The 27,581-nt window shown below is 36.3% G+C and overlaps 4 protein-coding genes, 2 long non-coding RNA genes and 1 other non-coding gene across 15 annotated transcripts; 5 read left to right on the top strand and 2 right to left on the bottom strand.

Moving 5' to 3' along the window:
- The first annotated feature begins 65 nt into the window (after nt 1-65).
- Nucleotides 66-2,835, top strand: LOC110857165. Its single transcript, XM_022105770.2, has 5 exons — nt 66-448; nt 803-965; nt 1,269-1,384; nt 1,851-2,179; nt 2,517-2,835. The coding sequence occupies exons 1-5, from the start codon at nt 376-378 to the stop codon at nt 2,826-2,828; spliced, it is 993 nt and encodes a 330-aa protein (XP_021961462.1). The 5' UTR covers nt 66-375; the 3' UTR covers nt 2,829-2,835.
- A 1,562-nt stretch (nt 2,836-4,397) lies between these two features.
- Nucleotides 4,398-6,955, top strand: LOC110857360. Of its 2 annotated transcripts, XM_022105961.2 has the most exons (5): nt 4,398-4,592; nt 4,948-5,101; nt 5,408-5,523; nt 6,103-6,431; nt 6,529-6,955. In XM_022105961.2, exons 1-4 carry the CDS (start codon nt 4,523-4,525, stop codon nt 6,381-6,383), a joined length of 621 nt encoding a protein of 206 aa, XP_021961653.1. In that variant the 5' UTR covers nt 4,398-4,522; the 3' UTR covers nt 6,384-6,431; nt 6,529-6,955. The 2 variants fall into 2 exon arrangements, with proteins under 2 accessions (XP_021961653.1, XP_035713569.1); XM_035857676.1 differs by lacking the exon at nt 6,103-6,431.
- A 656-nt stretch (nt 6,956-7,611) lies between these two features.
- LOC110857166 lies at nt 7,612-9,494 on the top strand. Its single transcript, XM_035857702.1, has 5 exons — nt 7,612-7,786; nt 7,935-8,088; nt 8,168-8,283; nt 8,565-8,896; nt 8,996-9,494. The coding sequence occupies exons 1-5, from the start codon at nt 7,621-7,623 to the stop codon at nt 9,290-9,292; spliced, it is 1,065 nt and encodes a 354-aa protein (XP_035713595.1). The 5' UTR covers nt 7,612-7,620; the 3' UTR covers nt 9,293-9,494.
- A 3,035-nt stretch (nt 9,495-12,529) lies between these two features.
- LOC118437991 lies at nt 12,530-14,827 on the top strand. Of its 7 annotated transcripts, none has more exons than XR_004836548.1 (7): nt 12,530-12,642; nt 12,813-12,889; nt 12,953-13,098; nt 13,458-13,879; nt 13,964-14,005; nt 14,471-14,633; nt 14,708-14,827. It is a non-coding gene; the product is annotated as an uncharacterized LOC118437991 (long non-coding RNA). The 7 variants fall into 7 exon arrangements; XR_004836552.1 differs by having other exon boundaries at nt 12,534-12,642; nt 12,813-13,098; nt 13,458-13,702; nt 13,780-13,879; XR_004836550.1 differs by having other exon boundaries at nt 12,562-12,626.
- Nucleotides 14,828-15,189: 362 nt separating this feature from the next.
- Nucleotides 15,190-16,852, bottom strand: LOC110857280. Of its 2 annotated transcripts, XR_002548644.2 has the most exons (4): nt 16,385-16,852; nt 16,192-16,320; nt 15,964-16,116; nt 15,190-15,351 (listed from the first exon to the last, which is right to left on the bottom strand). It is a non-coding gene; the product is annotated as an uncharacterized LOC110857280 (long non-coding RNA). The 2 variants fall into 2 exon arrangements; XR_004836553.1 differs by having other exon boundaries at nt 15,190-16,116.
- Nucleotides 16,853-16,953: 101 nt separating this feature from the next.
- LOC110857189 lies at nt 16,954-20,662 on the top strand. The gene is made up of 5 exons (XM_022105797.2): nt 16,954-17,646; nt 17,838-18,178; nt 18,251-18,446; nt 18,872-19,186; nt 19,636-20,662. Exons 1-5 carry the CDS (start codon nt 17,017-17,019, stop codon nt 20,461-20,463), a joined length of 2,310 nt encoding a protein of 769 aa, XP_021961489.1. The 5' UTR covers nt 16,954-17,016; the 3' UTR covers nt 20,464-20,662.
- A 440-nt stretch (nt 20,663-21,102) lies between these two features.
- On the bottom strand, nt 21,103-21,221 carry LOC118438148. Its single transcript, XR_004836610.1, has one exon. It is a non-coding gene; the product is annotated as a 5S ribosomal RNA (ribosomal RNA).
- Between the last annotated feature and the right edge of the window lie 6,360 nt (nt 21,222-27,581).

The raw sequence follows: 27,581 nt of genomic DNA on the forward strand, positions 1-27,581 counted from the left end.
GTAAGCTAACCACTCTGCAAAGGGTTATCAATTCAGGTAAGTAAATGTATGTATGTACATATGTATGTTGGTGACTACAAAGCATATGTATGGATTCGCAAAAATCCATAATGCACGACCCTCGCAAAATTCATTCAGGATTTACATACAACGACACGTTTAGAATGCATGACATGTAACATTGTCGTGACCCTGACTCCCAGCATTTAACTCGTTATTGTGCCAATTCTTATCAGATTGATGATAAGCATGCAAAACCTCCCGTGACATTTGTATTGAAACTCAGTAACGGAACCGAACTTCAGCTGACTGAATTATGCATAGCTTTTTCCACTGGTTAAAATTAGAAGCGTATTTTTTAAGTATTTTCGAATCATGAAATTTTTCTTAGCAATTGTTTCTCTGCTGCTGCTACTTTTTGGAAAAGGATCCTCGCAAACGGACCCAAGTGAGAAAAAAATAATGGTTTTCAGTCTTGGGGAAAACCATTTTACTCAGTTAATTGTTACCAATTGTTTTAATTATTTGTACCGTGAAATGCACATATTCTTCTCGCCTACTGATTAAAGTTTCTCAGAAATAGATCACGTTTTTTTCATGGCTTTGTTTAACGTGCGAAAGTGTTTTCTTGGTTCGTTATGTTATGTTAACTAAAATCGTATCTTTGTTAATGATTACTTAAACTTAACCGAAGTGAGGTTTCATAAATTCGAATATATATAGAATAATATGATGTTAAATAATGATGAGGGTCACGAAGTCAAAGGTGAAAATTCCTATTTGTAAAAAAACATTTTTCTAGTCGATGTCGCAATTGAAGCTTACGTTCGGGATAAATTTGACGGTTTTCGAGCCTGGTTTCTTGACCTAGGTCACACCGCAAGAGAGCACGACCTCCCTGAGCCACGTGTGGTCAACGTTTCTGCAGAATTCGCAGAAATATACCATTTGACCAGTCTTCTTAGGTAAGTCAACTTATGCATTAGGCGGACTCACGCTGCACGCTAAACTTTGCATAAATTTGATGTTCTCTGGGATCAAAATTAAACAGATCTATACAAATTTGTTACCGACATGGTAACATTTAATATTGAGCTATGACTCCATGGTGTTGCTTATTAATACCACTTCGGTGGAGTCATATATACCAAATGGATTTATTTTAATATTTGTATACATGCTCATAAAACGATGACATATCGCTTATTAATTTTCATAATTATGTAATACTAAATACAAAAAGATAACTTAAACATAATTTATTTCAGTGACGCGAAGTTTTACATTTATTTTCCTGACTTATCGACACTGTCAATCACCTCAAACTTTAGCGGGGGTGGCATCATGATCAAATTGGATCCGCCCAGTGACCCAAGCTTAATTGGTAAGAGATATTATGCGATCTGAATCATATTGAGCAAGCGCATATAGATATGTATGTATAGTGGAATTATTTGTGCGAGTCACTTCATTTACATATTTTGACGCATAGCAACATAACTTGCGAAGTTTTGCGAAACTTGCGAGATTTCTCAAAATTTTCCCTAGAAAACCATGGGATTTTTTTCGCAAATTTACCCAGCAATTGGGCAAGTTTCGCAAAATTATTTCGCAAATTCGTCCTCACCATCAAGATAAATTACAGAAATCCATTCAAACAATCTCAAAGTCGGTATATTTGGTAGATTTGCGAAATTTGTGAAGTCAGATTTTGCGAGTCCCCTCACAACACAAATACTTTGATCGTCGCAAGTTTATTAAATGAGTTGCGATGCGAAATAAGACGTTGTCGTGAGTACGCCCAGTGAGATTTATGCAAATGAGGTGACCCACAAAAATAATTTATGTAGGAACCCACTCCACCACTGGGTCCGAAATGGGCAACCCTTTAAACGGCACGGGACTTTTTGCCCACACCTACGCGGATTTTAACGTCCACTTGGATGTCGAATATCAACTTATCGATGGGTATCTCCGCTGTAATTCAACACCGAATCCGGGGTACTCCTCAGCTGTCAGGAGTCTCACCACGTTAGAAAATCTCCTCCCAACCAACCACCCACGGTATGTCGAGATCATGGCGAACTATGGCACGCAGATATGGATCTCATATGCCCTAGATATCGTACAACTCCCGGGAATGTTGGCGACGCAACAGTTTCTTTGTGAAAAGTTGGCGGTATGCAAATTTTTGAGGATTGTTCTGATATTAATACAAATGTATATATGTAATTTATATATTTACATATGTCCGATTTCTTGCGGGTCTGCTACACTTCCTCCACTGCAATGCAAATACAAGAAACTAAGAAAATTCGCAATATAAATATGCGTGATTTAGCGAAGCGCCCTAAGAACTATTTATAGTTTCTTGTGGCTTGCATTTCTTGCAGGTCGAAATAAGCAGCTGCAAGAAACCACTTTTTTGCTATTGTTTATTGCAGTGCTTATTTTAACCCGAAACTCTGTTGATAAGCAATAAAATTACTCGTTTTTATTAATAAATAAATATGTAGGAAACAACATTTGTCGACATTATCAGTCCTCTAACTCCTCCTCCCTTAACAACTACGATGTCAACGGGGTCGACAACTACGACCATTCCAACGGCAACAAGTACGTCATCACTGGCACCCATCTCGACCACGGATGGCCCAACAACGACAAATGTGACGCACTCTTCCACGACGCAGGAGACGACCACTTTCACAGCGAGCACCTCCATCCAGGGGACGGGGGCGGGTGTAAGATGGGAGGGCATTTCTACATTTTTACTTTCTCTCACCCTCTGTATAATATATTCGACTTGTATAAATAAATTTGCGTAGTAACATCGCTGTCTTTAGAACTGTTGTCGGATCAAAATTTTGGAGAAATTGCATGAACAAAAGTTCCAAAAACGAAACCAACTTTCAACAGAATTTTGATCCTATTAATATCTCATGTTGTACAAACTTCGGAAAATATGGGGGTGTATTTACATAGGAGACAAATGAATAAATCACAAATTTATGTACCACTTGGGCCAAATATGTTTGTATGAATTTAAGACTAGCTCCTCAATTGCTACGTGAACACATATATGTAGAGACTTCTTAAAGTTTGATTTGAAAAAAAACTTGCAGGATTTTGTACAAAAATCAGAGTGCAGTGATTTTTATACCTCGGTAACTTTTAATTTATACACAATGTGACGAAGTTCTATCCTACCTATTTACATACGTACATATATGTACATATATGTACATATGTAGGTGCACATATTCTAGGCCGATGAGTACGGTATATGACGGATGGGAATGATTAATCCTAAGTTTTGCTTAGCCTAAACTTAATGCATACATATATATAAATTTTGCTTGTATGTACATATGTATGTAACCATTAGAAGACCGTCTACAAATTGTACTAAATGTCAATTACATACATACATATGTACTTGAGTCTTTGGGCATACATATGTCATACATACATACATTATGATTCTCAAAAATCTATAGTCCGGAGACTCTCGTACAATTCATTCTTATCCTCCAGGATAACTTTTACGTATGTAGTCTGCGACGTTTTCATTACCTTGACTCACCACGTTTAATTGTTTATTACTCCAGTACTTATCAGTTTGGCGTCATCAATTTGATGATAAAAGCATGTAAGACCTCGCCTGACATTACTTTGTACATATGTGCATATACACACTTAGGAACTTTGCATTATTACTGACCGGAATATGTACATAGATATGTATGTATGACTCTACTGGCATGGTAATAACGAACATTACCATGAAGTATGTAATGTTGCGTTAATGCAAAATTTGCTCCTCAGAAAAAATTACTACCAATCTGGCAGAAAGTTACTACCAGATCATTACCAGTACGGAGTATTCATGTAAACATGCGACTCTTTCAGATTTTTAACAGTGTACAATGTACGTACACTCTTAGGCAATTGGTATTGAATCATTCCATATTATTACCGGACGGAGTACATATATATGTGACTCTACCGGCATCGGTAATATCGATGGTTATCGCGTAGTAATATGGTGGTAATGAAATCGTTACCACTCCGAATCAAATTACATATTACTATTCCGGTAGGGAATTATTACCAAGTCAATACCAGTACGGGATACATATGTGACTCTATCGGATGCTTTACAGTGTACATATGTACCCTCGTCAGAATTCGCCACGATCCATAATGCACAGACCCTCGTAACAGTCATCCAGGATTTACCAAGACACGTGGATAACGTTTACGTAGTCGGTAACGTTATCGTAACCCTGACTCACTGCGTTTAATTGATTTTGTATGGTTCCATCTTTTATCAGATTCTTGATAAGCATGTACAGAACTTACATATAAGCAAAACCTCGCGTGACATTGGAGTTCATACAAAGTAACGTTTAACGGCGAGCAAACTTCTCGAAAAAGATTATTTTGCTGATTCTGAGTATTATACATACCTTTTTTCACTGCTTAAAAATAGAAACGGAATTTTTTAGTAGTTTTAATTATGAAATTCTTTACGGTAATTGTAACTTTGTTTCTACTGTTTGGAAAAGGTTCCTTGCAACCCAACCAAGGTAAGAAAAAATTATGGTTTTTGGTCTTCGTGACAATGCGGGTATTCATAACGGGTTCGTAGATATCGTTAACAACGTTAGCAAAAAAAAACAGTTCACAAAAAAAACAGTTCGCAGAAAAGTTTGGCTTGCAAATTCATTTTCGAACTTGCCCATGAGCAACGCTAGTATTTAGATAGTTCGCATTTGTTTTAAAATTAGGTTGTTTTGCCCTTTAATGAAGATCTCCAATTATTTTTACGCGTAGTTGCATTAATTCATGAAAACCGTATGATCAATGAGTCATTAACATATTTCCAAAATTCTAATCCCAATTTGTAAGCAAAAAATTCAAAATTATGTCCACTTTTTTTAGTCGATATCAGAATTCAAAATTACGTCCGGATTAAATTCGACGGATTCCGAGCCTGGTTTGTTGACCACGGTCACACCGAAAGGGAACACGACTTCCCCGGGTCACGCGTGATAAACGTTTCTTCAACATTTTACCAATTGAGCAGTCTCCTCAGGTAAGCGAACTTACATAGTAGGCGGACTACCGTTAAATTTTGGACAGGTCGGAAATCTGCTCAAAAGTATACGCATGTATAGTTTGCAATTTTTGCTGGAAACTTACAGACATATTTACACAATTCTTGGTTGCCAAGAAAATTGGCATGTTTTGGCACTGTTTCGTAAACTACCCTTGTTAGGCAATTGAGTTGTCATGTCAATAAGCGAAGTCTTGAGGAGATATTGAAAGTTCATTAATACCGTTTTTTACTATCATATTTTGATTTTTACGATTAATAGTTCAAAAACTAAATTTATTTCAGTGAAGCCAAGTTACACATTTATTGGCCTGACTTGCGGACAAAGTCAATCACGTCATTTTCTAGTCGGGGTAGCATCATGGTAGAAATGGACCCATCCAGTGACCCAAACATAATTGGTAAGAGATCTTATGCCTCTGTACTAAGGGCTTATCTTGCGGAAACACAAATCCATCAAAGAATTAAGGAGGTATTCCGATGTGTCGCACCATTTCCATATATGGAATGTGTCAAAATATATTTTGACGCATTATTAGCGAGTTTATTTATTTAACTTGGAAAGCATGTATCGCCTAAGACGGACATAGTGAGATTTATACAAATGAGGGGACACCCATAAATAATTATACACTGTTTAAAATTTCCTATAGTAACGTATAGTTACAAATTTCTCAATTAAAGTCGCTACCGCCTGGTATTCAAATTATCCCTGTTCGTCAAAAATTGATACCGATGAGGGAAAACTTTAATACTGAACTACATATTTCTACACGGTATATAGCACTAAAATTTTTGTAGTTATACATATTTACATAATTTGCATGTGCATATGTATGAGTAGTGAGTACCGTTTGGTATCATCTTAAAACTGGGTTTTTAAGATTGTACTGTAATTTGCATCCATGTACATATTTATATGTAACGCATGTATGTATGTATGTGCATACAAGTGTAATACACATCGATATTATATATAGGAACCCACTCCACTACTGGGTCCGAAATGGGTAACCCCTTAGACGCCACGGGATCTTTTAACCACACTTACGTATCCTTCTCCGTCCACTTGAACGTCGAATACCAACTTATCGATGGCTACCTCATTTGCAATCCAACACCGGGTCCCACATATTCCACGTCTACCGCCCGTCTGACCAGGCTAGAAAATCTCCTCCCAAACAACCACCCCTTCTATGGGGAAGTTATGGACAGGTATGGTGACCAGATGTGGGGCTCGTATTCGCAAGATATGTTATGAGTGCCGGGATTATTGGCGACGAAAGAATTTCTTTGCGAAAAGTTGGCGGTATGCAAATTTCTGTTTTAATTACTAATATGCAATTTGTGACCAATGTTTCATTTGTTGAAAATTTACTGATACGTATGTTTCTACGAATATGTAGGAAACAACATTTGCCGACATTGTCAATCCTCCGACTCCTTCCACCTCAACGACCACGATGTCCACAGCCTCGACAACATTGACGACGACCACTCCAACCACGCCGGCGCCAACTACGTCGTCACCGGCACCTACAATCTCGACGACTGAAGAACCAACAACGACAAATGGGACGCACTCTTCCACGACGCAGGAGACGACCACTTTTACGCTGAGAACTTCCACCCAGGGGACGGGGGCGGGTGTCAGATGGGAGTTCAGTTCTAAATTTTTACTTTCTCTAACCCTCTGTATAAGCATATTCCACTTTTCATATAAATAAATTAGTATAATAAAGAAATAGCTTAGTACAGATATGTGTATTGCATGTTCCTTTGTATAAAATAGGTAAAATATTTGTGTCTTAAACTGATAGTGACAAATTAATAAACTGCAATTTGGCACTTGAAAGCTACACTAAAGACTTGCCCGTCAGTTTCTAAAAGCAAATTTCTCTTCATTTCTTTATAAGCCTGCATAATAATATGATCAAATTTACTGCCTTACAGAAATCCGTGTGAATTGCTTTTTACTTATATGCAGAACTGTTTAATTTATACCGAATGTGGTAAACATGTTAAAGAAGTTATATATTTATACCTCAGCTACGTCACAGATGTTTCATACTTATCATCTCGAATTTAATGCATATATGTACGTACAAGTACAATTAGGCTGGTGGGTGTGGTATACCTGAGAGACGGGGACGATTCATTCTTGTTTTTATTTCTACTAATACGACTGGAAATTGCACTAATCGTAAATGGCCATTTCTTGAGTCTACATACATACATATGTACATACATAAACATGTGTGTATTTTATAATTCGCAAAAATCCATAATGCAGAGCCTCTTGTTCAATTCATTCTCATCTTGCAGGACAACATTGCGTTTATACATATGTGACGTTTTCGTTACCTTGAGTCACCACGCTTAATTGGTTATTGCTATCCGTACGTCATCAGATTCCTGATAAGCAGGTAAAACCTCACCTCACCTGCCTTGAATATATACATTGGAGTTACACACAATTCAGTAACGTTATCCGACACATGTCAAATAAATACCCTTCTGCAAAACTTACGCTGCTTAACCTTAATTTTTCGCATTGTATGAAACGTTCGAACACATTTTGGCAAACATATTCAATCATGAAGTTCATAATAATTGTTAACTTATTGCTCCTTTGTGACACCGGATTAGCTCAAACCAACCCAGGTAAGAATATAAGGAAAGTGTGTATTTTTGAAGTTTTGTATGAACACATTTTGCTCTGAGCATTTGATAATTGCCTCAAATTCGAACTTACTAAAGCAAAGTGAAAATTCGCCAAATATTCAGAAGTTTTGCTCATATATTTTTCTAGCCGATGTCAGAATTGAGGGTTACATTCGAGAGAAATTTGTCCAATTCAGGGACTGGTTTGTCAATCATGGTCACACCGGAAGCGAACATGACTTCTCAGGGCTACGCGTGGTAAATGTGTCCGCCACATTTTACGATTTTAACAGTAATCTCAGGTAAGTATGTATTTAAATTGATTTTCATTTTGAAATGTTAACAAGTATTAAAATAATAATAAAAAACTTGCGAATTTAGCGACGCCAAGTTTCACATTTATTGGCCCGATTTAAGGACAACGTCAATTTGGTCAATTTCTAACGAGGGCAGTCTCAGGCTGGAAATGCTTCCTGCAAGTAACCCGAGTATAGTTGGTAAGAAATCACGGAATAACTATTTGTGTAAAGAATTCAATAATTTTACAGTTGAAAATGCTTACAAAAACCTTTTTTTTGTACAAATTTTGCATATGTATGTAGTATTTACGTAGAATTATTGTTGCGGTTCACCTCCTTTGCATATTTTGACGTATCTACAAGCGTCAGGCATGGTTTATTCGACGTGAAAAATCCGTATCGATGAAATTGGAGATTTATGCAAATGAGGTGACCCTTAATACTAATTCTACTGTACATATGTACATGTATTTACACAGGAACCCACTCTACTTCTGGGACCGATATGGGCAACCCCTTAACCACCGTGGGACCCTTCAACCATACCTACCTTGGTTTCACAGCCCGTCTCAATATCAACTACCAATTAGTCGATGGGTACATGATTTGCGACCCAACTCCTAACCCATCCTACTCCACGGGGGCCACCCGAATGACCAGAATAGAAAATCTGGTTCCCTCCGATCACCTCTTCTATCGTGACATAATGGATGCCTATGGTGACCAGATTTGGGTCACCAAATACTCCCAAGATATACCAAGAATGCCGGGATTAGTGGCGACGAAGCAATTCTTTTGCGAAAAATTGGCGGTATGCAATTTTTTAGTCCCACTTTATTATAATCATGCAATCTAATAATTTGCAGCAACTCGAATACATAAAATGTGCTAATCTTCCTGAATATTATAGGAAACCCCATTCGACGACATTGCCAATCCCACAATTCCTCCAACTTCAACCACTACGATGTCAACGACCATTCCAACTACGCCGGCGACAATTACTTCATCACTGGCGCCCATCTCGACCACTGATGACCCAACAACGACAAGTGTCACATATTCTTCCACGATGCAGGATACGACCACTTTTACACCGAGTACTTCCACCCAGGGAACGGGGGCGGGTGTCAGATGGGAGATTAGCTCTAAATTTGTACTTTTTCTAACCCTCTGTATAAGTATATTCCACTTTTCGTATAATTAAATATGTATAGGTAACTACGGAATAATATCCCTGCGATTGGAGCTACTGTTGGATCAAAATTTTTGGGAAAAGTGCTGCAAAGAGTACAAAATCGATACCAACTTTCAACAGAAATTTTGATCCGATAAGATGTTGTACATATGTCTACATAAATTATGTAAAATATGTGTAAATAAACTGCAAATTTTCTACTTGTTCGTAATACTCAAGACTAACTCCTCATTTGCTAAACTAACAAAATCCGGCTAATTGCATTGCCTTTGTGAGCTCTCCAAGTAATCGATACTTATGTAAGGCTTTGAAAATACCGTGCAATAATCAGATTTCCCTTAATCAATCGAAACAAATAATGGTAGGTATAAATATTCAAATTTTTTGCATGTCAGTCTCTTAATTGTTCTTTCCTTCTCATGAATCAAGATTTACATATGCAGAAATCATGCAATATTTGTTATGTAAATATGACGTACATACATACATACATATGCAGCAAGACACAATTGACGAACCGGGTATGTAAATGGATGAGTTCATTTCTCCAAATAAACGAGGGTGTTCATGAGCTCTCATAAAAATTTACGAAGAATACGCATTTAAGCTATTTGCATTCTTGAATATGTACAATTTTCGTGGAATATTCATCGCGAAAAAATTGCATCATTATTATAACTTCATCATTACTATTCATTCTAAACATAAAATTTCTTTGCGGTACTAATTAAAACTGCGAATAAACTCCACTCCCAGATATATAATTAAACCTGAATTCGAGTTCCAGTCAATGCAATTGTCAACGTCAAGATCCGGATCCATAACCGGTACTCAAACAAAATACGTAATAAGTACATTACATTTCGGCAGATGACAAATATTTGCCCGGTAATTATCAGCTCTTCGATAATTCGGATTTCTCCTTAAATTTAAACGTAACTTAGATATTCAAATTATATAACATGCAGTAAAGAATAAATGCAGCGTACATGCATACATATGTACATATGTAATATAGTATCTAAAACCTACAATCGCATAATTCCATAAATACAGAGAGTCCAGCACGTTGCTGAAAACGTATTTGACCTTGAATAACCCCGGAACGGTTTGTCGTAGCGGGTCAAAATTGAGAACAGAGGAGCATGTTATCCTCAGATAGTTGTGTACAAAAATTCAACTCTCTACTTTCAAAAATGCCTCCCCCACAGCCGCCAGAAGTCGAGACAGAAATTTATCTACGCAATATTGAGAACTTGGAACTCTATTTCATATGAGCTATACATACATTCACAGGATATAACAAAATATTCAATAATTCTGACCCAAATTTAAAAAAAATATGTACATACATACATAGAGGTATAAAATTATGAAATATGTAAGAATTTATGTCTTATGCAAGCAGTGGCCGCGGAAACGTGGGGACAATGTCCCCACAGACATTTTGCCGTGGGGACAGTCAATGCATTTGTCCCCACGATCTCGTGGGGGCCAAATGCATACATATATGGGCAATCCATACATCAGATCCATATTTATGGATCCGAGAAAACTAGAACACATATTACGTTGATATTCATAATTATTCCTGTATTTGTTATTTATGTATGCATGTATGTGTGACATAATGTTAGGAATATTGTAAAAACAGACTGCATATCATTCATACATACATACATACCAGCCATGTAAATATTTAATTACATGAATTTAACAAACAATGCATTGGCATTTGAATAATGATCAACTTTTTTGGTACAGTATAGTGTAGCTTATTTGTCCCCATTAGCTTTTAAGTTTCGATTTAGTGTGATAACTTGTTTTGGCTTCAAATACATAAATAAACCCTCCAAACGAATATAAAAAAGTAGCGTCAGAGCGATATAAGTTTCCTTTAAATTTTATCATATCCCATGACAATTATGTATCTTTGACCCTTGACCTGGATCTCAAGGTTATGAGGTCAAAAATATTAACGTCCTTGAAATCGCCGTAAAATTTCCTTTAAAATGACACCCCATATGACAATTATGCCTTTTTTGACCTTTGACCTCGTCGTCAAGGTCATGAGGTCAAAAATATTAACGTCCTTGAAATCGCCGTCAAATTTTCTTTAAAATGACACCCCATTTGACAATGATGCATTTTTTGACCTTTAACCTCGTCGTCAAGGTCATGAGGTCAAAACTATTTACTTATTTGAAATCTCCGTCAAATTTCCTTTAAAATGACACCCCACATGAAAATTAACGTTCAATTTAATTTCGACCACACCCACTGGCGCCGTTGGGTGTGGTCGGATTGACCCAATTTCCGAACTCGACCGAGAATTAAAAATTAGAAGCACAGTGGCGAAAACGGGGTTTAATTATGTTGACTCGTTCTAGAGATATCCTGCTTACAGACGGACGGACGGACGGACGGACAAAACGATCACAATAAGTAGCTGACGCTACTTAATAATCAGGACTAAAACAAACCTTTACAAATTTTTAAGAATTGCATGGAAATATTTAATTAAAACATCTCATCTATTAAGAATGAGATTTAATCCATAGGAATGATCACAATTGTGTGAAATGGTGTTTTAACTTGTTATGTAATGATGGGGTCGAAGCGGGTAGCGACGAATTTTTGATTACAAAATCAAAAGAATTGCATGTTTTCTTGATGATTACCCGCCCCCCAAATTATTACCAGGTTAGTTATGCTTTGTGTGATAATTCAATAAATACTGATACGCTGATGGAATAGGATAAACAATTGTGTGCAAATGAATGCGTAAGTTCTGCAGGATGGGACACGAAGTAGAGATTGCGTATGAAAAAGTTTTTGGACATTTATATACACATACATAACTATTCGGACACAAGAAATCAACACTGGTGCACACATTTTCAAGACAACAGAACATTATGGTAAGATTTAGCAGTAAGATTACCAAATCAATGTACATAATTTGGACCGAGTCACAAAGACGCCTTTCCAGCATGATTTGCATTTCCTATTCATGATAATGTCATGTTCTGAATTTCTCCAAATCACGATTTCACTACTTGCATGGAAAGCCCCATTATGCATTTAAAGAAAGAATCACGATAATTGTGTCGTACTCAGACCGAAATACATGTAATTATCATGAATGCAAAACATCTTTGAGATTGGATGACAAATGATGGGACTTTCCACGCAATAAAAGCGAGATTCGTGACAATTTTGTTATATTTCGGTCTCAGTGCCAATAAAACATTGGATCATAAAACCGGTGGTCATTATGACCAAGTCAAACTTTTATCTAATTCTACTTAAACTGTTCTTTGTGCACTCTAAATAAAAATGAGTAAAATTTACTCAAGGTTGGGTAAAAAAGAGGATGACACAACTAAAAGGTAAAATTTACCCAACATTGGGTAAATTTTACACAACTTTGGATAAATTTTGCACAACGTTGGACAAATTTTACCCTCTAGTTGTGTCATCCTCTTTTTTACCCAACCTTGGGTAAATTTTACTCATTTTTATTTAGAGTGTGGAATCTGCAATAAATGGCTCAGTTTCAGATAACCCAAACGACGTCCATTTCTACCTGCATCCTTACCCAGAGTAGGTAGCATTCATTTCAATACGACTAAACCATTTCCATAGGTCGAAATTAATCTGTTGCAGGAACCCTGAACAAACAATTGAACTTCTCCCATATGACAAAAAACCCTTGAAAAGGTTTGAGTTTAGGAGCAGGAACAAAACATTATTTTTAATTCATGGCTTCATCTCTAATTCCCAAACACATATGCCAGTCACAGTAAGGAATGGTGAGACTTTTTTCAAACTCATAATTTTATTTATGGTGATTACTACACTCAAAATAAGGTAGTAATGAATCATTACCATGCGGAATGACTATGTGGCTGTACCACGTCGGTTACGATTTGTAGTAGAAATGGTAATAATAAGTTCAGGGAAATTCAAACTTATTACCAGATATTAAGGAAGTGAATACCATTATGTATTAAATTTGAATTTCCCTGAACTTATTATTACCATTTCTACTAGAAATCGCAACCGACGTGGTAGAGCCACATAGTCATTCCGCATGGTAATGATTCATTACTACCTAATTATTTTGAGTGTAGTAAAATTTTTACATACACTTACATAACATGCCGCACAGAATATCTTCGCTCTGGACTAAACTACAACGTAATCACCGTAGATTGGGGGCTCCTATCGCTTCCAGCAGAATCTCCGCTAACAATACCCGTCATTGTACAATCCTTCCCTGTCGTGGTTCAAAACATTCCAACAGTTTCCAAACGCATCGCGAAGTTCATTGAGTTTTTAGTTGATCAAGATTTTTCCACCCCTCATCAAATCCATCTTGTGGGGCATAGTCTCGGTTGCCATGTAGCAGGTCAGGTTGGTCACAGAATTCAAATAGTTCGGCCAGGGCAGAAGTTGGGGCTCATTTCATAATTGGATCCTTCCGGTCCAAGTTTTCAGCATCTTCCGCTTGACCTAATTTTGGATGAGAGTGATGCTTCCTTTGTGGATATTTATCACACCAACACAGGAATACTTGGATACCTCGGAATGGTGGGACATGTAGATTTTTACCATGGGTATACAAAAAATGAACAATGATAAAGAACTCAATGATCTCTTTTTTGCTAATCTCAGCTAATGGTGGTCGACTACAGCCAGGCTGTTTTGGGGAATCCAGTAAGTATTTAACCCTTTAACGTGTATTAATAACAACAAGAAATTTCATTTATTCGGGAACGCTATAAGTTTGTTGTGGTCATGGCGCTGGAGGAGAAATTCAGGAGTTTTAATAAAACTCGAAAAACTGAAAAATCCAAAATTTAACATTGCGTTGTATAGGGAAGTATCTACATTTTCGGGAAGAAAATGTTCAAATTTAGCATTGTGTTGGCATAGGAGAAATCCCACAAAATTGCAACAAATTTTAGATCGCGGAGAGATAATGGTGAAAATCAATGACCTCCTAGAAACGACAATTGTCTTCCTTCCGCGCCATGACCACGATTTTTTAAGACGACTTTTATCTTACTCCCGAATTAAACCATTTCTTATAAAACGACTATTGTCTTCGTTACAGTTTAAAGGGTTAAGAATAATTGACTTGAATCTATTAAAGTAGAAATTATTCAAAATTTTAAACAGTTTGCAGCCACAACATTGCTGTGGAAGTGTTTGCCGTCACAATAAACCAAGTTGTAAATGCCTGCAAGTGTAAGCACTTTAAGGATTGGGGGCTAAGGATTTATTGCCCTTGCGATGATGAAAATCTCGACATACGGGCAGGTGAATTAATTCCGACTAATGGGTATGAATAATGATTGTAATCACTTTTGCTGCAATAGTTTGTCAGTTTGTATTTATTTAGCTTTTAATTTTCAGAACTGAAGGACAATATTTCTTTACAACCTCGCCCAGCATCCGGCTTTGCGTACCCTTTGAATTCAATTGTTAATTTGAAGATTATGAATGATATTAAAACACATTTTCTTGTGTTACATATTCTTGGTGAATTTTATTAATTACGCAAAACAGAGTCATAATAATAAGATTAACCTAAACTTTGTGTTTTTGTTAAATTCAAGTAAAACTATTAATTACCATTTCATGCAGGGCCAGAGAAACTTTAGTAAGTATTCTGAAGGACTTAACCATTCCATGCATACATATGTACATACATATGTACATATACAAATTTATGTACAATACACCGCAAATTTATATATCTGCATTCCCACCATACACATACATGCGTATGTAGATATATAGAATAGATACATACATATGTGCATAATCCCCTGGTTTGCATACATATGTATGTATACAAGTTGATATGCATCAATTTGTTTCGCAAAAAGACGTTATTAATTGCGCACCAAACGCACAAACAGGGATTTATTAGTCAGAACGGATGCATACAGCTTTATCAGCAACTTTGTGGATAACCATACTTATTATTGATCTTGATTTATGTATTACCAGACGAACAAATTTTCGCAATTAGACAGGTAAAAGATAAGCTGACGCTGTATAGCAAAAATATTGTGTTTGAATATTTCTCATAATTTACTTGCATTTTATTCGATTACCGTAAAAACTCAAATAGTAGCCCTTGCTCAAATAGTAGCCCCGCCTGTTTTCATAATTTTATAAATAGTGACCTTGCTCAAATAGTAGCCCTGCTCAAACTGTAGCCGTGCCCAAATAGTAGCCTTATTTGAATTATAGACGTTCGTCAATTTCCAATGTACATAGATCCAACCAGACATCTCCTAGCCAGCTCATTTAAGTAATTAAATCGCAATTCAATTTAATCTCAGTTATACAACATCGAATTGAACACGAAATTCGGCTCATGGGATAAATTATTAAAATTAAGAGCAGGCCTAACCTATAGAATTGTCATCTAATACGAATCTAAGGGAGAATTTGGTGCTGTTATTAAAATTTAATTTGAGTTTGATTCTGGAAATAAAATTATAATAGCTGCTTTCTAGTAGTAGCCGTGTCCAGCTTCATAATTTTATAAATAGTGACCTTGCCCAAATAGTAGCCTTGCTCAAATAGTAGCCAGGTCCCAGCCACCGATTTTTTATATAGTAGCCCCCGGCTACTATTTGAGTTTTTACGGTATTCACCTTCTTTCATGCAAATTTCCAGATCCGTATTTTTGCGGCACAAAGCCCTTCTCTTTTGTAACGACGTACGAATCGTTTGCTCTGACGGGATAATTATCCACAATTTTCTTCCCTGTGGAATCCACGACGGAAAAATAATCCAGCGCATCCGACCTGTCAAAGGGATAGTTATCTCCGGCCGGAATAATGACGGACGAGACGCTCTTCTCAGATTAGATATCAAAATACCTTGAAGGTCATCATCGTTGAACTTTTGGAGACGTGGATTGGTCCACTGGTACTGTTCGCGATGTGGGTCGTATTACTGCCAAAGTGCGTATTGAACTGGTCAGCAACCCACTTGAAGGCCATTGTATTCTACATACGCGTCAATTATATAGTTAAATATTAATTATTAAATTATGCATTTTGTGATATTTACCTGTTTGTTGCAAATAATTCACTTGTCAATTCGCTGTAGCTGGGTTCTCTACATAAATCGTAGTACTGTTGTTTACTAACTCAACGTCAATTTTAACAAAGGACGTTTTGCATATTGATAAGTATATCACATCGATCAAGTGGTTGAACCGAGATAAACATATTTACATATTGTGTTATGTTTTATTAGCTCGTGCCTAAAAATGCGAATATGATTAAATTATTTTTTATTGCATATACCTTCCCCCCAGCATAAACATGAGAAAGATACCAAATACGCCTGGAAAAATATTATGAAATCATGAAATCAACAAAATTAACTAGGTATGTATGTATTATAATTCTCGATCCCACCGTCATCCACCCGATTATATCACAAATGTAATAAAATTTATTAAAATATTTCAATTATTATCTAAGTCAGGATTAATTAAGATTGATGAAACAGGTATCAACACATTTGCCATAACACATTTGCCATAATGATAAAAAGGATTATGCAGGATGTGTATACATACACACATGTTTACAAACTTTGACATGCATGCATACATAAAGGTGAGCAAATATAGATGTAAGCTTTAGGCTGAAACCTGACTGGAGGCATAGTACGCACCCGTCAACTCAACACACATGTTCACTTGCACCACAGTTTTTCAAAACAATTTTATCATAATTTGCTTAAATTTCCTAAAAATGGGTAGAAATAAGGTAAAGAAAAATAATCACGACATTACCATCAGTGAATTGGAAACACCACTTAAATGGATAAATGAATTGCCCGAACTTGAACTTACTGTAGCTGACCTGTCCTCAATTGAACATTGGTTACATCGTCATTGTTCCACGAGCGAAACTACCAAACAAACAATTTGTGTCCAACCGTGTAAATTATTGGCTCGAGCATGTATCCAAATTTGTGTTGAGTGCACTTCAAAAAATTGCGGAACAGCGCAAGCAAGTCTAAATTGGTTAAGTGTTCTGAGGTCCGAGTATGCTGCACAATTTTCCGTGATGAACATCGACCCTGAATCTTTGACTTATATCGTGGACGCTATGAAATTATGTGTGAAAGATTTACACACGAGGAACTGCGATTCAAACAGTGATTGTGGATATGAAGGAAGCTTATCCGACTTACAGATAGATTTTAAACTCTTATCCAAACCAACGCAAAATACTGTTCGATGTCTTCAGAGTGTTAAACTGTTGTTTTATAGCACCCTTTATTTTCCACTGGGTGTACAAGAACACTTTGCTAAAGTAAGTTGCAAGGTTATAAAACCCTATCTGACGACGGGGTGACAAATATGTAAAGACAAATATGTAACCGACATTTTTGTCGGGTAGCATAAATGTCGTTTACATAGATGTCGGTTACATATTTGCAAATAGAATCTGTGACCTTATAGTTGTAAAATTAAATACATTTTTTAACATTTAATTCCTTCCAGGAACTTTGTATTCCCAAATCTAAAAACCCGATGGATGAATATTTACCAAGTTCTGAGCTCACTCATCAATATGTCCGAATACTGAGGAGAATTCGACACCAGAGCCGAAACGAGACTTTGGGAATTAAAGCTGTGATACCTTGGCCGCAAGAGTTGACCTGGATAAACAAAGCGTTGAAATTGGACCCCAAAAACCATAAGATAAAAACAACCCTGTACGAACTTTTGTATGATTTTGTCCAAATCAAAACCAAAATTACTTATTGGACACCGTTTGAGATATGTGGACAACAATTTACAACTTGTGAACAAATAGTTAGATTTCTTGATGAGGAAATAAGGTTACTAAAATGAAAACATGTGCTCTATGTAGGTATAATTTTTCATCTCATTAAGATTTTGTAATATTATAGGGAATTGCTACCCCATCACTCAGAATCGATCCGTTTAAAAAATTTGGCAACAAAATTGAATATCTGCAAATTGTACAGAGAAATATTTACAGATAGAGAATCACAATTTGGATTTAGGGGAGTGGACAGATCGTTACAATTAAACTCTGATTCTTCATCTGCAAATTGGTTGATCGGGCAACGGGACATTCACTATGTATGTATGCACTCTAAATTACTTGGAGAAAAATCGTCACCGGCGGGGGTAGTATCAGTAGTGCTCTGTTCTTGGGTAACGATTAAGGGGAGAATTTGCCACGTGTGGAAAATAGGTCAAAAACTCATGTATGCGATGTCGTTATACAAACAATTAAGCATTTTATCTTATTTAATGTATAAGATTTTTTGCATGAAAGTGTGAATTTTTCAATACCAACCAAACATTATCTGCTGGGGACAAAACGTCTCGATGGTCATGAACCCAAGAATAGAGCACTGTACATAGTACACCCACGGGTGACGATTTGTCTCCAAGTTATTTAGAGTATGGGAATTACAAGTAAATAGTACACGTAGCAAATATTTACGTGCGGCTCGTGTTTGTGTATGCATGAACCCTAATTCGAATTTTATGTATTTCAGGGTAATTACGACAAAGCCATACGCCACTTTAAAACTGCAATGGAAGCTAAACCATTGTCCCCGAAATATACGTTAACTTATCTTCGAGCCCTCGTTGCTTCGGTGGACGTTGAAAAGTTTGTAGGAACGAGATGTGAAATGGTGCCAATAATTACGCAAGCAATCCAAGACAAAATATTATTTGGCATCCTGCACAAATGGGCTCCTTGGAATATTCGCCACATGCAGTTTCTGATCGGTTTGATGAATTGGATTTCTGATGGTGCATTCAAAGAATGGTTGAGATTTGTTGGGTATTCCAAATTTCTGGAACAGGTCAGTTTCATATTTTTTTACAGAAGGGTGAAACCTTTTATGCGAATGCCAAGTCTGTCTGTCTGTCCGTATTCACCATAAGTGAATAGATCTAAATTTCGGCATGAAGCCCTTAAATATGTGTTTATAAGGTTTGAGTAGGAGTTAAGTTCGAAGAGGGCTGTTGTATGTCCTGAGATAATGACGCCACGGGGATAAAAAATTAAGAATTTTTAGATTTAACCGTTCTAGGCGTTGTTTGGGGCGGAGATTTTAGAATAATTTATAGCTTTGATGTTTATGAGTCGAAAATGTCGTTTTTTTTAATTTATTTTTATACGTTATTTAAGGGTGATGTGAATAAGACTCTAGTACCCAATTTGGTTTCATCCTTTTGCTACATTTGATTTCCAAAGATTTATTTTACCTATTGATGTGTTAAAGCAATATGTATACAATTTTCTTTATAGTTCAACTACTTATCACCATTCGGAATGAAAATTTTAATGCTTCCTACCGAAGGATCTGCCGTGACTATCGAAGCTCTAATAAACCACTGCACGAAACTGAAGCATTTACGAGACACCACTTTATCCGAGTATGATTTCATAACTTCTCTGCGAAACTTTTTGTCCCAACGTTTCGGTCAACAGGACCATAAATCCAGAGCCCGATTGGATCACTGGACTGGGAACGTCTACAACGAATTATACTCCAGAAATCTTCGCCCAGTGAAGAAATTAATTAAAATTAAGAAAAATGAGGAAATATTACTTTCTCCAACGGATTGGTTAAGACTTCAGGAGAAAAGACTAATTGCAGAGATAGACCAGGGGAAAAGAATCGAAAAACAGGCCTGGTACAACAACAAAATAAAGCCAGAAAACACCTACCAGATTAAACTTCCGTATGAATCCGGCAGCCGGATTCACGGAAATCTAACTTCAGCCGAAGTCAAATCAAAAAATGCCGGATCCGGAAAGATGGGTGAATCCTCAAAAACAGGAATTGGGACTCGGACTTCCGGACTAAAATCCAACCCAGATTCATGCGGTACACTACTTGAGAAAAAGGGGGCTACAGAAGTAACGGAAATTATTGCGTCAAAATCTCTTCTCAAAAAGGTTACTAGTCAAGGGCAGCAAACATTCAATGTGAACGTGGTCCCATCAAAAGTGAAACGAGGAATAAAGTTCGTCAAGAAAGAATCGGAAAAGAAAGTACCAAAAGCAATAGTTGGCCGAATTGGTAAACGTGAGAATAAAATGATGGATTTTGACTTTTCCATCGCGAATTAAGAACAGAATTATGTTATCTACTAATTACGCAACTTTTGCTTTATGTGGCCATTATATTGTTCTTTATGTACACAGATGCCTACATTTTTCTAATAATGTTGCTTGCTTTAATCCCTAAATATTTAAACATTTATTGTACCTGCATACGGAACACATTTCAGAAATGAACTAAATAAAATTTAATTGTGATATTTTAACATTTTCTGTTCATTCTACTAATTTCTGTATATTTTCGCACGAAATGCTTCCATACACATCTTGCAAATTTATGCAGGTCTGGTTTGAAATACGTGCATGAATAATAACGAGTAATGAATAATAATGAATAATATGGGGAAACATTAAGTCAAAATACTAATTCCTCACGTTCCGAAAAGGACATCGCAATTTTTGAAGTTAAAATTATAACTGTCACATAAATGGGACAGAAAGGTAAGCAATAAAAATAAAATTTCAGTATGAAATAAAAACAAAATGAATAATACATAGGTATATACATGGGGTGTATGTATAATGTTCAACTTCGTGTACATATTCTGGTTTATGGTACACGATGTCCCATAATATCAATGTGTTAATGGCTAACTGCATTAGATAGTTCAAGACGTGTCAGGACTAAAAATTGCAAAAAAATTTATACGCCAAGGGCACCCGGGATTCCCAAGCGGTCACCCATCCAAGTACTAACCGGGCCCGACGTTGCTTAACTTCAGTGATCGGACGAGAACTGGTGCATTCAACGTGGTATGGCCCTTGACGAACGAGTGTCGACTTTGCGATGTAGATATCATGCCCTCACAAATATTGCATACACACTGCAATACATAAGTACACAAATTTACTGTATGCAAACATGGGTCAAGTGTCTTAACATGGTCAGTGGTGATGATTTTGATTGTCTCAAAATATTATTACCTTTCAGGATTGCCCTGAATAAGTTAAATGTATCGATTTTAGATTTTTAAGTTTCTTTACAAAATTTCTACTTTTCTTACCCAACTCATACATAAATATATTAATGTACTCAATTAGCATAATATTTATTTCAGGACAATTTGATAAGTCATTAAGTTAAAATTATGCAAATCCAAATAAGCAAAGTCGTTATTTTTCCAGATCACGGTTAACGGTGATAACATTACTCATTGTCTTGTCAGTAATACGTACATACATAACTAACATGGTATAAAGGTTACACAAGCTTATTAGCGAGGGTGCATTTCTAATACTGATTTATGTATGCGTGTATAAACTTTATGTGTAAATGGAGAGGCAGTAAATACACCATGGTGGGGAGTCAGTCGATTTTGAGAAAAATGAGACTCGGAGTTTGTACTGTACAAAGGGGTTCATTCGTTTAATTGAGAAAAAAAGCATATTAAGTTTGTGCAAACCTATGCAGTAGTTATTAAGTAAATATGTATAACAAGTAATGTTTATAACATAAGTAGGAAGCCCAGCATCACTCACATACATATGTATGCTATATGTATGTATAGACGGAGGAGTTTTACGCACTTTAACAAAATATACGCACGACTAAAACTTATTAATTTGCATGAAAACTTGTGACCCTGTCCAGTACTTAATTTGGTTGCTTATTTTCTAATGAGAATCTAAATACATGCCTAAACACTTTTTACCCATTTAAATCCATGTCTAAGGCTAAACGTCAGTCCATTAGTTATTGAATCAGCAACAAGCGGACCGTTGTTTTAGCACAGAAACTCGTCATTACCAGCGGTGTCGAAATCTGGATGAAATTGCTGGCAAATCTGATCTTTAACGGAGCACAGGATTTCACCATTTTTCTCAAAATTTTTCCTCTCTTTTCACCCACAAAACATGTCCCTTTTCTAAACTGTCTTACAAAAGGCGATTAGAGATGGTTTGCACAAATTCATAATTTAATTATGCGATGGTTTTTGGTTGGAGAGATTTCTAACTTTTTTTATGTGAAAGCCCATGTCTCGAACTATAGGTAAATATATTTGGCTTCCGGTGTTGTGCACTCTGGGGCATGAGGCAAGGTCAAATTTGCAGAGGTGTCCTTTTTTAGTTTTCCAAACCAGTGTTCTTATAAAATGGCGCCGAACAAAAGATTTTTTCTGAGGCCCTAGTGCAGAAATCGTCTTTGCGACTATTATCAATGGACTCAGCATGCCTTTCACTATATAAAACCACTTTTATCTCATGCTTATCTTTTAAGCCCGTATTGTAGTTTAACTTCATACTTGTCCTATGGAATGCTCTCACGAACGCAACTCCTCGACTTTTAAGGCCCCCACATTTTAGGGCTTTGACACTAAAAATCCCAAACGTTGTTTATATCCAAGGTACATATAGTATATTGCACTGTAAGTACTTTTGATAAAATTTTGATAAGTGGTTACACCCCAGGAAATGAGTTTCCATCAAACCCTATAAAATTTTTACAAAAGTTCTCCTCGAAATTGAAGCGGAACTTAAACATTTTTTTAACTAATCAAAACGCAGTAATTTTGTTATTTTGTCACTTGTACCTTGTAGGTAAAATAGTTCTGCAGCAGGGGACACAAAAAACTTATTAAACTTTGTTTTCAACAAAATTTGACTATTAATTTTCTAAATAAGTTCAAGAGTTTTTTAGGATTCCGCGACAGCTGATTAGCTCGGGTCCTTCTCCAAAACTGTTTACTCAAAATCATCACTGCTTAATTTAATATTACTTAGGACACTTAGAGCTTTGCCCTCAATCTTCATTTCACCCAGTCGGTCCGTTTTTAAGGTCAGGAGGTCAATTTCCCGGTGCACGGTCCGACTTATCACTTTTCATGGAAAAGTATCAGCGATGCTGGAGGGCCCACATTATTTTATTCATTACGGATTCTTTTATTATTAGATACAATCATTATCTAGGGTTATAATAATAATAATTTTTCACCTCTGACCTCTTTGGTTATCATGCCACATGAATAATTAAGTTTGGAAAGTGGGTTTTTGACACCTTCCAACTCTGGGGGCTCTGGAGGGGACATTTGTGAAGCTATCGCCTTAAAAATTTAGAGATATCTTTTTGAGAGTATTATCTTGCTTGTCTATCAAAATCAACTCAAAATTCGAATTTGCACCAGAGATATTCAAGCGCAAAGTCGTGAAAACCATGTCTAATCGCCTTTTGTATTCTCCGTGTCGACAGCTTGTTTAATAATCCTGCCACGGTTCCCATCGCTATAATTGTGATGGAAACCATGAAATGCTATGAAACCATGAAACCATATGAAACCATATGCAATGAAATGCTATGAAATGCTAGGAAACCATGAAATGGAAACCATGGAAACCACCCATTCAAACCACCAAATTCAAAGCAAAATCGCATGCAATTCCCGAACTTTTAATTTTTTTGAAAAAAATTCATCCTTTCATCACCCCCTTAGGAGAAACCACGGACAACAAAAAAGTTTATGCACCCTGATACGGAAATATTCTAAATTTTTAAAAAGGCTACATATTTATTTCTCTGATTTTTAATTTGAAACTAGATATTTTCTCGATTTAATCGGTTCAAACATTTCCAAAATAAGGCAGCCTAAAGAGGAAAATATATACCTGGCCAGAAATCGTCCCACGGTGAACAAGACTCCCAAGAATATTTTGAAGAAGATGACACAAAAGGTCAAACCCAATACGGACATCTATATTATAAGCTGGAAATGTCTGTCGAAGGAATTCGTCCTCAACGGAAGTGAAAGTGGAGAAAGTCAAGTTTCGAATGGCGCGAAAATTCAAAATTTTTAATTTAAAACGAAATTATTTTTCACTTACAACCGCCCCCAAATAACCACACAAGATAATCACCATCTGATAACCCCCAGATAATCACTGTCTGACAACCCCCAGATAATCACCCATGATAACCACTCTCAGATAACAGCCAGTGCAGTGAATACCACTGCACTAACAGTTCCGTGCACTGTGCACATGTTTGCACTAAACAAAATTGTGGTGTCATATCATAAAGTGTTTGTGTTTAGTGTGCACATGTTTGAACTAAACAAAATTGTGGTGTCATATCATAAAGTGTTTGTGTTTAGTGTGCACATGTTTGAACTAAACAAAATTGTGGTGTCATACCATAAACTGTTTGTGTTTAGTGTGCACATGTTTGCACTAAACAAAATTGTGGTGTCATATCATAAAGTGTTTGTGTTTAGTGTGCACATGTTTGCACTAAACAAAATTGTGGTGTCATATCATAAAGTGTTTGTGTTTAGTGTGCACATGTTTGCACTGCATATCGTAATGTCACGTCATGTCATGTCATGACTAGAATCGACATATAAAGATGGGCTGTTGGTGCAGTGTGCACCACGCTTGATCATAGTTCGTATCTGTGTCAGAGCATGCAATGCTCTACGATCCAATGCAGTGCGCCCCACTAAATATTGAACTGACAGTACATGTGCTGACGTGACACACAGGGACACTTAACGTATTTAGAATTTAAGCTCCATTCGAAACTTGACTTCCTTTACTTTTTCTTCCATTGCGGAACATTTACTTTTACTTCGTTGCCCACAGACTTTTGCAGCTTATAATTCTCGCTCGCCCGGCGGGAGACGGGCTTATACGCTAGTCATCCATACTTGCAAAATAAAGGCAATTATATACTCGCTTTTCTCAAAAATATCCGCCACCCTCCAAGGTGGCAAAGTCGACGCCAAGAATGGTGGCAAATTTGGTTCGTATACCGTTATCAAACTAGCCGCTATCGGACCCAAGACCATGGCCAGAGTTGATCCGACGAAACATAATTTCCCCACCATTTCCCAGCTGCTCCAGGCGTTACCAGCTGTTAAAAATTATTAACTTGAATTTAAAGTTGGGGACCGTTCATAAAATACTTTACGCAAAATCAACGATTTTTTGCCCATTACCGCAGGTTATACCCTTCTTTTTAACACGTGTCACAGGTACAGCCCTTCCAGAAATATTGACTCAATTTAAAAAGATTCAATCAATATTCATTTACCTACATACATAATTAAAATTTGAATATAAATTCATTTATCTTTTTCTTTATCTCAAATTCGCTTTAAAAAAATAATAAACGGATTTCTCAATATACCCCATGTATTAAGCACAGGTTAAAAAAATGAATAATTAATAAAATTATTCATTCATTCTTCATGAATATGAAATGAATAAATATGTACATGTTCAATACTCGATATGCATTCATTCAATATGCATTCATTCAGTTTCTTAATGATTCATCCATTGTTTGTCCCTGAATTTATTGAATAATTAATTGGTTCTCTATTGAATAAATATCCGAAAGAATGTGAACAGGTGCAAGTTGCCTGCCACAGGTCTTTCCCTCCCATCAACTGTGTACGTCACGTATTTCTTGATTATTCCCTTGAAATTATATAAATTCCCACAAAAATTAGTCATATTTAATTTACCTTCCCTTTTAAAATTCCGAACATCAAACAACACCAGCATATTAAAAATATCGACGCAGTGTCCCGAATCCAGTAGAAAGTGGCCCACTGCGGTAAATCCGAGGCAAAATGATCCCGCAAATATTATGATTAGAGCACTTTGCACCACGTCGGCTTGGCGAGTCGAAATTTTGTGGATGCCATTCAAAGAAATTGCAAAGATTATGGAAAACATGGAAAGAACAATGAGCGATCGAGACTTCCATTCCGTTCTATTTAGAAATCTTTTTGCTTTTGGATTGTATAAAATTGGCCTAATTCCCAACCCGTGTAAATAACGGAGATCAAAAAGTAGAATTTTAATGCAAAAAGTAAGCATGTTATTGGCAATGGCACTTCTGTAGGTTCAATATGTATGTATGTAAAGAAATATATAGAATGAAACGCAAGGTAATGAAGCACGTATCTGCATACATATTCTACATACATACGTATAAATACATACCGTCAACCGTCAACAATCGATGTTTTTAGTTATGTATGTATATCTAGCTTAATTACAATCTTGCAATTTGCACTTTAAATAGTGACAGCCAACCGTAACTCGTTCGAATTTTAAAATAAAGTAGCACGCCTTTTTTCGTAATAACTGCATTACACGAATATGTAGATAATAAGCATGTACATAAATATTTATTTATCTCGTTACAATGAAATTTGTTAGAATGTGAACGTAAACACAACCAATATGCAAAATATATCCAGGCTCTGGATCCAATCTAATTGGTTAAATTGGAAGAATCTAATTTATTCCGTCATTTGTCATTTATCAGATGACAGGATTTTGTCCAACCTGTATACATACATTCAGATTAGTCAGTTTGTGCGAATCGAACATCGGTAACAAACACGGAGCATTTCATACCGAATTATGTAGTGTGTATGTGTGCTTATTTACATACCTGGATAAATACATAATGCCACTGGCTAAAAGCAAATTAACACATAACCACCTTAACTTTACGAAGGGTAATTACATTTGGGGGTTGCTCATTCAAGAAGAAAATACTATAAAATTAATGGTTATGTACATATTTGCATAGATAGTTTAGGATTAGTTTAATTGCAAGTGTTTGAATTATGCGAAGCTAAAATGACAGTTTGCGTATTGGAATTACAGTATTTTAAAGTATACATATTAAATAACGACACGCCAAGTACTTGAATAAATACATGATTATATTTTAAGATAAATGTCAAAATATACCCTGCAAGATAAGTGTTGAAATGCTGTGGTGTTGGATAACCCATTAAACAACGTGGGACGACCTCAATATGTCTTAAATAAGTATGCAAAATACTTAATGTCCATATATACATAGGTATGCGTGTATAAAACGAGTTATGTATCCCCTTTCATCTATTTAATTAATTGTACATATGTATGTGCATATACCAAAGTTATGTAGACACTAAATCTTATGTACTCTTCACTCATATTTTTTAGCATAAGGTTTAGAGAGGTTGCCCCTTTTGAAATACTTATAGGCAGAACAACACACCTAACTTACGGGCTAAACTTCCTGAAAAATTTTCCCATTCTTAAAGTCTCACATCACCTCCTGGAAGAGGGTGACAATACCATACCTGCCTGCCTGACTATTTACACATGTGCACGTGTATGTATGT

Source organism: Folsomia candida, unplaced genomic scaffold (assembly GCF_002217175.1).
Source record: "Folsomia candida strain VU population unplaced genomic scaffold, ASM221717v1 Fcan01_Sc018, whole genome shotgun sequence".
Classification (NCBI taxonomy): Eukaryota; Metazoa; Arthropoda; class Collembola; order Entomobryomorpha; family Isotomidae; genus Folsomia; species Folsomia candida.

What these genes read in the sequence shown, in the direction of transcription:
- LOC110857165 (XM_022105770.2), top strand. Translation starts at nt 376, where the DNA reads ATGAAATTTTTCTTAGCAATTGTTTCTCTGCTGCTGCTACTTTTTGGA. An exon ending in CAGTGACCCAAGCTTAATTG is followed by an intron (nt 1,385 to 1,850) that starts GTAAGAGATATT and finishes TAATTTATGTAG; the next exon opens with GAACCCACTCCACCACTGGG. An exon ending in TTCTTTGTGAAAAGTTGGCG is followed by an intron (nt 2,180 to 2,516) that starts GTATGCAAATTT and finishes ATAAATATGTAG; the next exon opens with GAAACAACATTTGTCGACAT.
- LOC110857360 (XM_022105961.2), top strand. Translation starts at nt 4,523, where the DNA reads ATGAAATTCTTTACGGTAATTGTAACTTTGTTTCTACTGTTTGGAAAA. An exon ending in TTCCTTGCAACCCAACCAAG is followed by an intron (nt 4,593 to 4,947) that starts GTAAGAAAAAAT and finishes CACTTTTTTTAG; the next exon opens with TCGATATCAGAATTCAAAAT. An exon ending in CAGTGACCCAAACATAATTG is followed by an intron (nt 5,524 to 6,102) that starts GTAAGAGATCTT and finishes TATTATATATAG; the next exon opens with GAACCCACTCCACTACTGGG.
- LOC110857166 (XM_035857702.1), top strand. Translation starts at nt 7,621, where the DNA reads ATGTCAAATAAATACCCTTCTGCAAAACTTACGCTGCTTAACCTTAAT. An exon ending in GATTTTAACAGTAATCTCAG is followed by an intron (nt 8,089 to 8,167) that starts GTAAGTATGTAT and finishes TTGCGAATTTAG; the next exon opens with CGACGCCAAGTTTCACATTT. An exon ending in TCTTTTGCGAAAAATTGGCG is followed by an intron (nt 8,897 to 8,995) that starts GTATGCAATTTT and finishes TGAATATTATAG; the next exon opens with GAAACCCCATTCGACGACAT.
- LOC110857189 (XM_022105797.2), top strand. Translation starts at nt 17,017, where the DNA reads ATGTTCACTTGCACCACAGTTTTTCAAAACAATTTTATCATAATTTGC. An exon ending in TACAAGAACACTTTGCTAAA is followed by an intron (nt 17,647 to 17,837) that starts GTAAGTTGCAAG and finishes AATTCCTTCCAG; the next exon opens with GAACTTTGTATTCCCAAATC. An exon ending in GGCAACGGGACATTCACTAT is followed by an intron (nt 18,447 to 18,871) that starts GTATGTATGCAC and finishes TATGTATTTCAG; the next exon opens with GGTAATTACGACAAAGCCAT.